This window comes from Lissotriton vulgaris, chromosome 6 (assembly GCF_964263255.1).
Source record: "Lissotriton vulgaris chromosome 6, aLisVul1.2, whole genome shotgun sequence".
NCBI classification, from domain to species: Eukaryota; Metazoa; Chordata; class Amphibia; order Caudata; family Salamandridae; genus Lissotriton; species Lissotriton vulgaris.
The window spans coordinates 30975150-30988640 of NC_141694.1; the positions used below are offsets into that span (position 1 = coordinate 30975150).

A 13491-nucleotide genomic window follows, 5' to 3' on the forward strand; every position below is an offset into this window, starting at 1 on the left:
CTTAAAATCAGCAAAGGAGGCTGCTAGGATCTTAAGAACTGATACCTCCCAGCCTGTTGTTATAGCCAGGTCGAAATTCCTCCACTGGATGTGGATAATTCGGGCACGTAAAATGAGCTTGGAGTAACCCTAGGTATAGCCACCATATGCTGCTATTCAAATTTGCACATTGTATTTAGTAAGAGACATACTATGTATACTGCTTAAGTAACTGATATATTTTGCATTGATGAATTTTGCTCTTATAACTGTTTTTATAATTGTTTTAATATTCTATATTTAAAAATATGTAAATATGTAAATAGGATGAGTTAGGTTGATATATTCTTTTTAGATTAGATTGAAATGATTCATTGTGGATATTGTATTCTTGTGACGTGTGGGTGGTAACAAAAACAACTTTTAATTGTAAAATGTCTTTTTATGATTGAAAAATATCGAATAAAGACTAATTTGAATTGAACAAATAATCACCAAGTTCTTTCATGCCCTGAATATGGATGCCCTGCGCCTTCTTCATTCACTCCAGTGCCAGGGACATGTTCCATGAATCTTCCATCCAAGCAGAATGAACTGAAGCCTCTGCAGGTTTGTAGAGCTGCTCGATGCCCCAGGGGCTGCACTCACCACAACATGCATTCAGACGCCCCTGGGCAGCTGTGTGCCAAGACTTGGGTAAAGAAGCGAGCATGGATCTAACAGGAGACACAGCCGTCTGGATTAGAACTCCAGGAATATGTGCCAAACCCTTCTTTGAGGAGCTCCCTTGTCTCTTTGTTGCGAGGTCTGGAGTTTTTATCTTTGCTTTTCCCTGTGGTCAGAAGAGAGAGACCTCCATGGATCCCCTTCAAGAGAAAGATGATAGGACTAGTTGCAGTGTTCATCACCTTCTGTGTTAGCGCCAAGACGCCCTCGGCCATGATTTTGCGCTCTAGAAGTCACATTCCTGAAATTCTCTGCATTGGTTCTCCTCGAGGAGTACCAGACACACACAAAAGGCACCTCACAGGGGACCAGGAAAGCTCGACATTGAATGACCCACCTGCTTCTTACCCTCGTGCGGAGAGCTAATGCACCAGTGACATGCAGAGCACACTCCGCTGAATCTGTGCTGCGTCTGGTGTACGTGGGGAGAATTCAGATTTCATCACAGCAGGTGAGGTGGGATCTCAAGTAACCTTCCTTCAGGATGTCTCACTAAAGCCTTATCCTGCTGAGCCCCACTAGCCTCACTGAGAGCCTCGGCAGGGTTTGCCTCCTTAACCACATCGATGCTAGGCATTTTCCCCTGCTGTGCTGGGGATCATCCAAAATGATGGTTTCATGACGAGCTCAGCTCGTCATCAGTGTACCAGCAGTACACTGCATGACGAGCTGAGCTCGTCATGAGTGTCGAAGGTGTTAAGGAACTCAGGACTGACTCCAGCAGGTGTCTCCACTGTGCTCCATAATGTTCTTCCAGCAGTGAAAGAAAGAAGACAGACCAGAGCCAGCAGTGCCTGAGCATTAATGAGTCCCACACATCATACCACAGAGCCATGGTCCACCTCTTACAAGCCACAGGGCTGGATTTGTAATGTACTATCTGAAAGAAACACTTGGTTATAGATTCCTTACCTTAGAATTACCGCCAGGCGTCAGACAGGATCTGAAAAGTTTTTTTCGTCAGCAATACCCATGCACGTCAAAAGGTGGCATCGGTCGGCTCCGCGTTCGTCGTTGGCGTCGAGGTTGCCGAGATGACGTTGCGGTAGATACATAGACGCTGCCCTCATGCGCTGACATCAGTTCTTTCTTTTTTCGCTCTAGCCAGCGCAGAACCAGAGAGAGTGGTACCTCCAGTCATTTTTTGACTGACTTTTTGCTGACTTTTGTCGACACTGTTTTCGAGTCTTCGGCTCCTGGTGCATGTCAGGGATACCCGGCTTCAAGTCTTGCGGTTCCTGTAGCCGACTGATCTGCACCACGTGTGCCTGTTGTGCTTGGAGCTCGACCACATCCCCAAGTCGTACTCCGACTGCCGGATCATGAATCCAAAGTCTTTACGGGAGCGTTCCCGAAAGCTTCTCTAGGCCCGACAGTTGGCTTTGCGCCGACAGAGGTCCTTGTCACATGGAAGGTTGAGGGACTGGTCGCAAAGTCATCATCATCACTCTTCTTCCAAGTCTTCGCACTCGGGTCAGGTAAGTCGAAGCACAAGAAGAAGTCGAAGAAGCATCATCACTTTTCGACTTCTCCCCTTCTGTCGGCTGACGCGATGAGGGATGCGGGTGGTGCCCCTCCTGCGTCTCAGCATGCAGAGCCTGAAGGGTCGACTCCTGGTTTGCCTCCCTTCCCGGGTCCCGGAGCGACCCATGCCCAGCTTTGTCAATTTTATGATGCGATGCATGCCATCTTTGGGCAGCCCGACTCCGCCTGCGCGTGCCTTTGGGCCTCGCGGACTCGGCTGGGGACCCTGGGCCTTCGACACAGGCAGCTCCGACCCGCAGGGTCCCCTTGGATCCAGGCCTGGATCCGGATCGGCGCCGGTGGACCTCATTAAACCTCCCCCAGGCCGAATCCACCGGCACCACGTCCACAGCCGACGCCGGTTGTGTCCCCAGCTAGCGTCAGCCCCCGGCCTCCATCCCTATGTAGACACGGAGCCGGACCGGCGTCGACCGATGCTGGATCCGGCACAGACTTTTAGGCCAGATTGGCAGCCAGAGGAGGGTGAGGAGGACTGGGAGGGGTCTGGAGACCCTTTAACAGACAAGTTGGGCTATGAACCGGACTGGAGAAAGGAACTGGGGGAAGCCAGTCGTTTGGATACCTCACCAGACCATGGCATGTTGTCTCCGCCTACCGTGGCTATGTAGGAGGGAGCGGCTTACGCCATGGTGTTGCGTAGGCCCGCCGAGGCTCTCAACCTCGAGTTACCTACGTTGGCAGTCAGGACTAACCTCCTGACAGAGGTGCTTCAACCGGCAGCGAGCTCTTTGGGGCCCATGCTACTGTTTAATGAAGCCTTCCCCGACATCCTTTTGGGCACCTGGTCCAGGCCCAATACAGGGGCTCCTGTGGATAAGATGTTTGCCCAACTCCACCGCCCGGCTCCGGGCGACCCCACTTTCCTCTCCCAACACCCCATCCCTGAGTGCTTGGTGGGCCAAGTCTCCACCTCCAAAGGCGCATTCCCTAACGCACCACCTGGTAAAGCATCCAAAAAACTGGACCATCTTGGGAAGAAGATGTTTTCTTCCTCCAGCTTGGGACTGCAGTCGGTAAACAGTGCATGTCTGTTGGGCCATTACATCCACTCCGTGTGGGATACAGTAGCTCAAGTGCTGCCCCAGTGCCCGGAGGATCCCCGGCTGTAATCTCCCTTGCAGTTTCCGAAGGGAGAGACACAGCAAAGTTTACCATCCGCTGTGGTCTGGATACCACCGACTCACTAGGCAGGACGATTTCCACGTCAATAGCCTTTCAACGCTGTGCCTGGTTGAGGTCGACTGGTTTTTCAGGGGATGTCCAATCCACTCTTATGGACATGCCCTTTTATGGCTGTCGCCTATTCAGTGACAAGGCAGACAACAAGTTGGATCGCTTTAAGGGCTCTCGGGGTATGGCCAGCTCCTTCGGCCTCTCCACCACCCGCCCTGCGCAGTCTGCCTTTTGCCCCTTTCGTGGTGACAGAGGAGTGCCCCGCCACATCCCGTCCAGAGCCACAGGCCAGCTCAAGCTGTTCAGCACCTGTGCAGCGGGAGACGTGGGAACCACTGCTGTGGTTCTGAAGGCCAGTGGGCGGGCGAGTCCACCACAACTCCTTCTGCAGCAGCCTCCAAACCCTCCTAGTCCGACCTGTCAGGGCCACCAAACGCCAGTAGGTGGCAGGATTCGCCATCACCTCCACCACTGGTGCACCATCACTTCGGACAGGTGGGTTTTGCAAATAGTCCGAATGGGCTACTCCCTCCTCTTTGAGACTACCCCTCAATCTATGCCACCTCAGTACCATTGCATGTCAGAGGATTATCTGTCCCTTCCTGTTAGACCTGGCACCTTGGCGTGAGTTTCCCTTCCACTTTTTGCTGATGTGCCTCAAATGTTTTTGCTGGTGTCCGCTGCTCAGGGCACTGCGCCACGGCCAATCTGTGCCGCAGTGCAAGTGCTCCCTATGTAAAGTGTATATGTGATTGATTTCCATGATTGTTTCATTGGATTTACTGTCAGTCCTCAGTAAAGTGCACCAGGAGTGCCAGGGCTTGTGAATGCCAATACTGCTAGTGGGCCTGCAGCGCTGGTTGCGCCACCCACAGAAGCAGCCTGTTAAAATGTGACTAGGGTCTGCCATTGCAGAACCTGCGTGCAGTCTGGTACTGTCATGCTGGCTGGGCAAGTGCACACACTTGCCAGCCTCTAAAGCTTCCCTTAACTTCATATTAGTCACCCCTATGGTAGGCCCAAGGGCAGGGTGCATTGTAAGTGTAAGGTAGGACATGCTCTGATGTGTGTGGTATGTCCTAATAGTCAATTACAGCCAAATTCGTTTTTCATTATTGTAAGGCTACCTGTTCTCTTAGGCCAGATGGGCTGCTGGAATTATTACACTCTATAATCCCAGCAGGCTCAGGGAACATGGTAGAAAATAAAGTTTAGTATGCCTGAACTCAGAATAATAAAATAGTTATTTTAGTAAAGTTTATTTTAATATCCTGTGTTTGCAAATGCTACTTTTAGAAAGTTAGCATTTGCTTGCCTAGCCATTTCAACCCGCCTCTGCTAGTATGTGTATCTGACTGTCTGGGATGTGTGAGTGACAGGGCTGGGGGATGACAGGTGGTGAATGCGAGGATTACACCTTGGTGGGAGGTGGGAGTGCCCCTGGACTCTGAATATGGCTGTGCTCTGCCACCACAATGCTGGCTCCGCCCCCTGGGGAGCGACTGATGACTCAACCGGCACCTGGCCCAGGAAGGGTGAAGCACTGTCAACAAGGTACTCCTGGCTGCCCCAGTCCACATAATGCTGGCTCCACCTCCTGTGGAGCGTCTGATGTGCCTGCCCCTCACACTGAAAGTAGAAGCAAGATTACACCCCACAAAGTGCTCAGAGACTGAAAGAAGGTATGCAAAGGCCCCCCTGGCCTGAAAAGACAAATGAAATGCAGAATAAAAGTAGGAGCCCTGCTCCTTGTAAATTAGAATCCTGTTTCCCACAACGAACCTCTGCCCGAATAGAAGGAGAAGACGACGCTGGAAGGACTGGCCTGCTGCTTGCCTTGCTGAGGAAGGAGAGGAAAAGACTTGCTAAAAAGACTTTGTAGACTTGTGCTTTGAAACATTCTCCAAGGGCTTGATTGAGCTTGCCCCCTGATCTGAACCCCAGGACTAGTGGGTTCATGGTGCCTTCGCTTGCTCTCATCTATCCGTGAGCTTTCTCCAGCTGGAGCTGAGACCTTGTGCCCCCCTTCGCCCCCTCCTAGGGCCGCGACACCCAGGAGCCTGACTGCCCATGTCCTATGAGAGCCCGCTCGTGCAGAGTCGCTCTCTTCCCCGTGGACCGGGCTGCCTGCTCCCCTGTTGCCTGCCTGCTACTGGAGCGCGCTGTGGGCCCTTGCTCGCCCCTCCCGCTGGAATTCCCTCTCCGAGCGTGATATATGCCCCCGGCAGCCGCCGTACGTCTCCAGCGCACCCGGCCGCCCCACTTTGCCCTCTGACTTGGGAAGAGGCCGTGCCGCCCCTGAAGTGCCCTAGTACAGACAGTACTGAAGGAGCCGGGCCGCACCTGCCTCCCGAGAGCCGCTGCCGCTGAGAATCCGAAGGAACCCCCACCGCGCACTGAAGGAGTGCGGGTCATCTCTGCCTGCCTGAAATCAACTAGACACCTGGTGAGCCCTCTTCTACGTACTTGGGGTCCGCACCGTTCTGTTTCCCCACACCTCGACTCGGCTGTCGCCTGCTGCCTGCGCATCCCTGTCCAACCTCTGGGTGCCCAGGTGCGATCGCAGCATACGCCCGAGGCGTATCTTCCCCAGTCATCGGTGAGTGCAAGTCGAGCCGTATTGTGAGGGGTGCCTGCCAAGTACGTCTCGCACTGTCCCCTCCAGAGACCTTGTGCGCTTAGCCTCCCCAGCGAGTACGCTTCGTTGGGTGGCCGAGAAGCCGTACGCCGCGTTGGTCCACTCACGCAAGAAGCGTGAGCCATGGCAGGGCCCGGGATTTCTCTTGCGAGTGAAGCCGGAAGGAGGGCTACGAAGCGCCACAAAGTGCTGGGAAGTGTGATACCGTCCAAAAACGGCCCCAGAGGCCCCTAGCTTGTGCGCCCAGAACTGAGAGACTGGTTTTTAGTGAATCTCACGGAATAGCAGTATCAGAGACTAAGGAGAAACGTGTGAATTGAACTAAAACAAGAAACCCTTTTATTTTTGAACCATAACTAAGAGAAGCGTGCCCATTACAATCTGTTGGCTTAGAAAAACGTTATTGGTCTGTTGATCAATCTGATCTGCTTATACATATATATTTTTACATAAAGGAACATATTTTTAAATATAATACCTGCCTTTTGTCCATTTGTGGGGGGATTAGTACATTTTACTGTGTGTGTGACTACAAGTGCTTAACTCCATAGCGCCTGAAGAATAGCCTTGGCTGCTCACGCCACGCACCTAGAGGGTGAGCAAGGGTAATTCTAAGGGGTCATCCTTCGCCCTGACTTAGAAGAGAGGGTCCCTGCTTGTCACAAGTGAATACTTGCGCCAACCAGAGACCCCCAATTCTAACACTTCCCAACAGGAGGTTTTGGCACGCTTGGCCAAGGGAGCCATCAAACTCGTTCCTGTCCCGGAAGTAGGTTGTGGTTGCTATTCCCACTACTTTCTGGTGCCCAAGAAGGACAAAGGTCTGCGTCCTATCTTGGTTCTCAGGAACGTCAACCACTTCCTCCGGAAGAAGAAGTTCAAAATGTTGATGCTAGCTCAGGTCCTGTCTGCCCTCGACCATGGAGACTGGCTGATGGCATTGAAGTTGCCGGACGCTTATTTTCACATCCCCGTCCTGCCGGCTCACAGGCATTACCTGTGGTTCACGGTAGGCCACAACCATTTTCAGTTTACTGTGCTCCCCTTTGCCATTACCAGCGCCCCTCGGGTGTTCATGGGAGTGATGGCGGTAGTCGCAGCTCATCTGCTCAGATCAGGGGTTCCAGTCATTCCCTATCTCGACGACTGCTGTTGAAGGCAGGCTCAACCCAGGCTGTCGTCTCCCACCTCCAGAATACGGCCGACCTCTTGCATTTACTGGGGTTCTCCATCAACGTGCCAAAGTCACCACTGACATCCTCTCAGAGGTTCCTCTTCATTGGAGCGGTTCTGGACACAGCGCAGTTTTGGGTCTATCCTCCTGAACAGCGAGTCCGGGATATTTGGGCTATGATTTTGATCTTTCAGCATCTATCCCGGGTTCCGGTCAGGACGACCCTCAGGCTCCTGAGCCTGCTGGCCTCCTGCATACTGCTGGAGGATCTTGCCAGATGTTATATGCGGTCTCTGCAGTGGGACCTGAAGTTCCAGTGGGCACATAATCAGGGGAACCTGTCAGAATGCATCCAGATCTCAATTGCAGTGATGGCTAACGAACCAGGATTGGGTCGATGGCAGATCCCTCTCCCTCCCCCAACCAGAGTTCACAGTGGTGACCGATGCATCACTTCTGGGATGGGGCGGCCACATGTGGGAGGCAGAGATTAGAGGCCTCTGGTCTCCGGCTGAATCTGGGCTCCACATCAACCTTCTGGAGCTTCGGGCGATTCGTTTTGCACTCAAAGCGCTCCTTCCCTCTGTCCAGGGAAGAGTAGTGCAGGTGTTCACGGTCAACATCACCACCATGTGGTACTGCAACAAACAAGGTGGGGTGGGGTTGTGGACCCTATGTTAAGAGGCCCTCGGCCTCTGGAGATGACTGGAACATCAGGGCATTTCCCTGGTGGTTCAACACCTGGCAGATTCTCTGAACGCCAGGGTGGATGAGCTCAGGTGTATGATGTATCACGAATGGCGTCTTTACTCGGAGGTGGTGCAAGGTCTCTTTCAACAGTGGTGAGAGCCTTGGTTAGATCTATTCGCCACCAAAGAGAACGTGCAATGTCAGCAATTCTGCCCGTTCGAATTCCCAAGGCGGCACTAGTTAGGTGGTGCTTTTTGTCGCAAGTGGAGTTGCAGTCTTCTATACGCCTTTCTGCCTATACCACTTCTGCCCAGAGTGCTGAAGAAGATCAAGTGCGACCCGGGCCAAGTCATTCTTGTAGCTCCGGATTTGGCACAAAGAGTCTGGTATGCTGATCTGCTACACATGGCCATCAATCCTCCGATCTGACTGCCTCTTTGGGAGAATCTTCTGTCACATCAGCAGGGGACAGTCCTTCTCCCGAACCTGTCGAGCCTCCACCTCCTTGCGTGGATATTGAGCTGCAGCAGTTGCCGTTGTTTGACCTGCCTCCTGAAGCCTGTGATGTTATCTTATCCTTCCACTAAGAAGGTATACGTCTGCAGATCGAACAGATTTGTGGCATGGTGCACAGCAAAGGCTGTGGATCCCCTTTCTGCCCCTCTTTCTGAGGTTCTCTTGTTCCTCCTTTCTTTGGCCCAGCAGTGCTCTGCTCTAGGCTCTCTAAAGGGATCCTTCTCGGCTATTTCAGCCTTTCTTAGGCTTCCTGATCAGCCTTCTCTTTTCAAGTCCCCTGTTGTAAGTCGCTTCCTTAAAGGCATTACTCATCTTTTTCCTCCTGTTCTTTTCCTAATGCCACAGTGGGACTTGAACTTAGTTCTTACATATCTTATGTGCGCTCCCTTTGAGCTGCTACATAACTGTCCTCTCAGGCTTCTAACTTTAAAAGCTGCCTTTCTGGTGGCCATCACCTCTGCGCGCAGGGTGAGTGAGCTTCAAGCACTTTTTTCTAAGCCTCCTTTCATGACTGTTCATCTGGACAGTGTTGTCCTTCAAACTCGTCCTTCCTTCCCGAAGTGGTTACTCCTTTCCTTATTGGACAGTCCATCACTTTACCTACCTTTTTTGTGCCTCCGCATCCTTCCAAAGTAGAAGGGAAGCTCCATCGTCTGGATCCAAAGCTTGCGCTTTTCATTTACTTGGCTAGCACAAAACAATTCCTGGTGGATGACCAGCTCTTTGTTGGCTATGTGGGCACCAAAAAAGGTTGGGCCATGCACAAATGGACCATTTCTAGATGGGTCAGTTTGTGCATCAAAACTTGCTATTCCTTGGCAAAGAAGGAGGCTCCAGTGGGGTTGCGCGCCCATTCCACCAGGGCGACGGCAGCTACCACTGCTTAGGGACGTGGAGTCCCCCCAAATGACATCTGTCAAGCAGCTACGTGGGCATCGCAGCACACGTTCACTAGACACTACTGCCTGGACAGCCAAGTCTGGAGAGACGGCTTCTTTGGCTGTTCTGTTCTCCATGACATCCTGGTGTGAGCTAAGTTCGCAGACCCTCCTCCGGGGTTGGTATTTCTGGGGTATCTATTCTAAAGTAAGACATCTATACCTAACTGTTTCTTTCACATGAACAAGTTACTTACCTTCGGTAACAATATATCTGTAAGAAACATAGGTTAGTTATAGATTCTTTACCGCCCCACCCACCCTCCCTGTTCGGCGAACTGACTTCTAGGGTTAAGGACTTCCTTTCAGGGCCCTAGTTTTGTGCACCAGTGGTCAGTGTCTTGCATGGCTCTGCACTTCTGGTGTGGAAAGTCGATAGAATTGACGTCCGCACGCGAGGGTGGCGTCTATGTAGCTACTGCGACGTCATCCCCGCGACCACGATGCCAACGACAAACGCGGAACCGACCGACGCCACCTTTCGGCGCGATGGGGTACTGCTAACAAAAAACTTTACAGATTCAGTCTGACGCCTGGGGGTAATTCTACGATAAAGAGTCTATAACTATCTTATGTTTCTTACAGATATATAGTTATCGAAGGTGAGTAACTTGTTCTTCCACATCCTAATGGGCCTGCAGAATCCTGATCCCAAACAGAGAACCTACGTGTCTTGAACGGGCACGCACAGTACTTTCCCCATAGAGAGGGTAGGGACGAGAGTTCAAAGACATTAGCCATTAAAAAGAAGCTACGACTTTATTATTTATCTAACAAAGTGTTTTTCTCCAATAGTTGGTCACATTGACATGACTAAGACTGACAAAAAGTAGTATTGAGGATCGCAACCATACAACAAACTAAACAGAATGAAAAAATAGCATTGTTAGTACCTAGAAACCTGCAAGAATCATGTGGGATGCTGGAGCCACACGCCTGCACAGGAGGCTGAACTTGGGTGCCAAAAACGAACAAAGCTCATACCAGGCTGTGCCTAACCTAAGTAAGAGACACTCACGCAAACATATACACTTAGACACCCCCAATAGGCACACTATTGTAAAAACGAATTTGCCAACTATAAATGCTATATATAACATATTACACTGTGCAGAAGTGTAACGTTTAAATGTCACTGAGGCAGAAGTGGCCGGGACCCGGGTTCTCAGAGTAAATATACTGTGCAATAAAAAAAGGATCTAAACAAGCTGATGAGTACCAGCTGGTGGGATGAGGAAGAGATGCCATGGGGATGAGAGCCAAGCAGCCCAGGTGTGATTGCATTGGTATTTCCTGGCTTAAACTGGATTGGCTGCTGATTACGCCATTCCGTGGATCCCTGCTTACCGATTGGTTCTCTTTCTTCATCTAGGCGTTACCGGCGCTGCCACTGATGTCAATGAGCCTGATCCAGTCGAAGAACATCTCCGATCGCTAATGGAGGAGGAGAAGAAAAGGTCTGAATTTGTACTTCCCTCTTTACATTTTGCCCTAAAAAGAATTGTATGTTCAATTAAAATATTTGAAATCTCCAATGTTTAGACAAGGGCGTTTGCCAGGCTCCCTGAGTAGAGGGTTGATTACCCCAAAACCTTGCCCTCTGCGCTGCCACGTGGCACCGGCCACAGTCTAGGGTGGTCCAGTGGAGAGGAGGGTGGACCTCCATAGGCAATGGGTACAACTCCACGGATGAGTTATGGGGTCCTTGATGTGCCAGTAGGTGCCCACATGTAATGGAGCTCTTGATAAGGAGGTGGGCACCCTCCCACTGGGACACTGGGAAGAGGACCCAGACCCATCCCATATCACCCGTCCACGCCTGCCAGCCGCTCATAGATTTCTGCTGCTGCCAATCTGTACCACCTCATGCAGCTCTGTCATAGGCTCTCGCAGCACTAGACAGTCGCTTAAACGCACTCGGCGCTATTGTAGTAGTACGAAATGTACTACAAAATGCTATTCATGAACCTATGTGCGTAGTTTACGCCTCTCCTACACTTACATGTGCGAAGATCTCTGCCCCGAATGTGGAGTTTCCACACATTGAAGTATATGTTTTAATAGCAAATGTGGGAGGGAAATGGAACTGGCTGGAAAGTGGGGCATACTTATGAATAAAGGTGAGGACATTAGGGATGAGAAAGAAAGGGTTTACAGATGGTCAGGGAGGAGATCAGGGAGGGAAGTCAACCTACTCACAAAAAACTAAGCCAATAGCTACTCACACACTGCACTTTTATAGTTACCACGGACAAAAAGAGACCCAAAGCAGTAGTAAAGTACTCCTGCTCAGAGCACAGTAAGTGTACCAACACACATGGCTAACCATTGGTGCAGCAACTCCCTCCCTCATAAAATAGTGGAGGGTGGGACATAAAATAAAACCCTATAGGAAATAATGCCAAATTAAAATGCATTGTTTACAATAGTTACAAATATAAATATATATAATTTAATGCTAAAAATAATTTCTAAGAAAATTTTACTCATTTTTAATGCAATTATAAAATATTTAAGAACCTTTTTGTATTTAAAAATGAATATAAAACACATTGGATTAAAATATAATAATGTTACTTTTACTAAATTCCATACATCACTATTAATGTTTACTAATGCATCATAAAAAATATTTTTCCCTTTAGGTGGAAATTTATATTTTAATTTAAACTTCAGAAAAATATTTTACATTTATTTTAATTACATTAATTACATGTTTAATTCTAAATTAAATTAATAGTGCTGTAGCATTTTTTTATTTTGTTTTGTATTGAAATCAAATCAATAAAATATTACATTAATATGTATAATACCATTTTTTTTGTTTAATTAACTTTTACTGTGGAAACCCAAAAATATTCAAAAACAGTGTAAGTGGTTTGGGATCACTTAGACATTGTAAAGCCTCTAGCTATAGAAAGCAGTTAAAGGGCTTTAATCAACTACACTTCAGTCAGTGCCTGCATGGGTCATGGGTTTTATCATCCTATGAAAGGCCTCCTGACCTTATTCCTGAGATGCAGTCTGGTTATTACAGCTTCCACATCGCAGGTCTTAATCACAAACTGCATTTTGTGGTACGTTTAGTAGTACTATAATAGTACTTTCAAAGTACAACAAAATTCTATTCACAAACCTGCGAGTGTAAATCTCCACCGCTCCTGTCTTCACTAAGGGGAGATCCTCAGACGTGTAAGTGTACTATTTACGGGCCACTTCAATTGCGGTTAGGAATGGCTCTGATCCTCGGTCGGCGCCATCCTAACCGCATTGGACATGCCCATTCGGATTCCTTTCTGACCGAGCCATCCCGATGGGCTCGTCGGAAAGGAATCCAACTCGGTTTTCCGGATGACTTCCGACAGGGTCAGAGAACCTGTCCGCCATCCGGAAACCTTCAGTACTCTCACGGCCGTCTCTTTACGGCCGAGGGAGTACGATGGCAGTTTCCCACTGCCTTTCTGCGCCTGCCTTTCAGACACAGAAAGGCTTTGGGAAACTGCATTTGGGAGCCCCCAACAGGGCCACCATGGGTGCGAGACCACCGAATGGCGGCCTTGGGGGAACCTAGGGTGCCCCCCTGTTGATCCCTGCACCCGGTGGCGGCATGGTGGGGTGCCTGCCACCGGGTGCATTGATGAACTGCACCTCTGCACTTAACAATGCAGTTGTAAATGAAAGACATCCGGTTCCAGGGTAGGTTAATAAGTTGATTTATTAAGTAAGATGTTAAGATGAAAAGCCGCACCAGGAGCAGCCTTTGTGCCCATCCTCCAACTGACACCAGATTCATCCAACATTCCTCAGCATCACCACACCATTTTCTGCTCCCTTGGGAAATTAAGACATAACGCACCGTTGGTCTTGTACAATTCACAGCAGGTCGGCTCCAACTGAGTCCATTAAAAGCACACTTAGGTTAAGCATGTTGTCTGGTGGAACATGACACTGGTGTGGCTGAAGGGCATACTGTCGGCAGGGATGTGGAATTTCTATAGCCCGACGCCCGGGACATATTGTTTAGTGTCAAGGGCAACAAGTTTTCATGTGTATTTTGTCCTTGGGACATGTAGGGCCAACCCCCTACAGCACAAACCCTTTGGCTGCCAATT

At 49.8% G+C, this 13491-nt stretch overlaps 1 protein-coding gene across 1 annotated transcript in view; it reads left to right on the forward strand.

Moving 5' to 3' along the window:
• KIF6 (kinesin family member 6) overlaps nucleotides 1-13491 on the forward strand; it is a 1537786-nt gene that overhangs the window by 1279129 nt on the left and 245166 nt on the right. The window contains exon 17 of the mRNA XM_086925888.1: nucleotides 10752-10836. Coding sequence (XP_086782014.1) covers nucleotides 10752-10836 — 85 coding nt within the window. The remainder of the gene's footprint in view (nucleotides 1-10751; nucleotides 10837-13491) is intronic.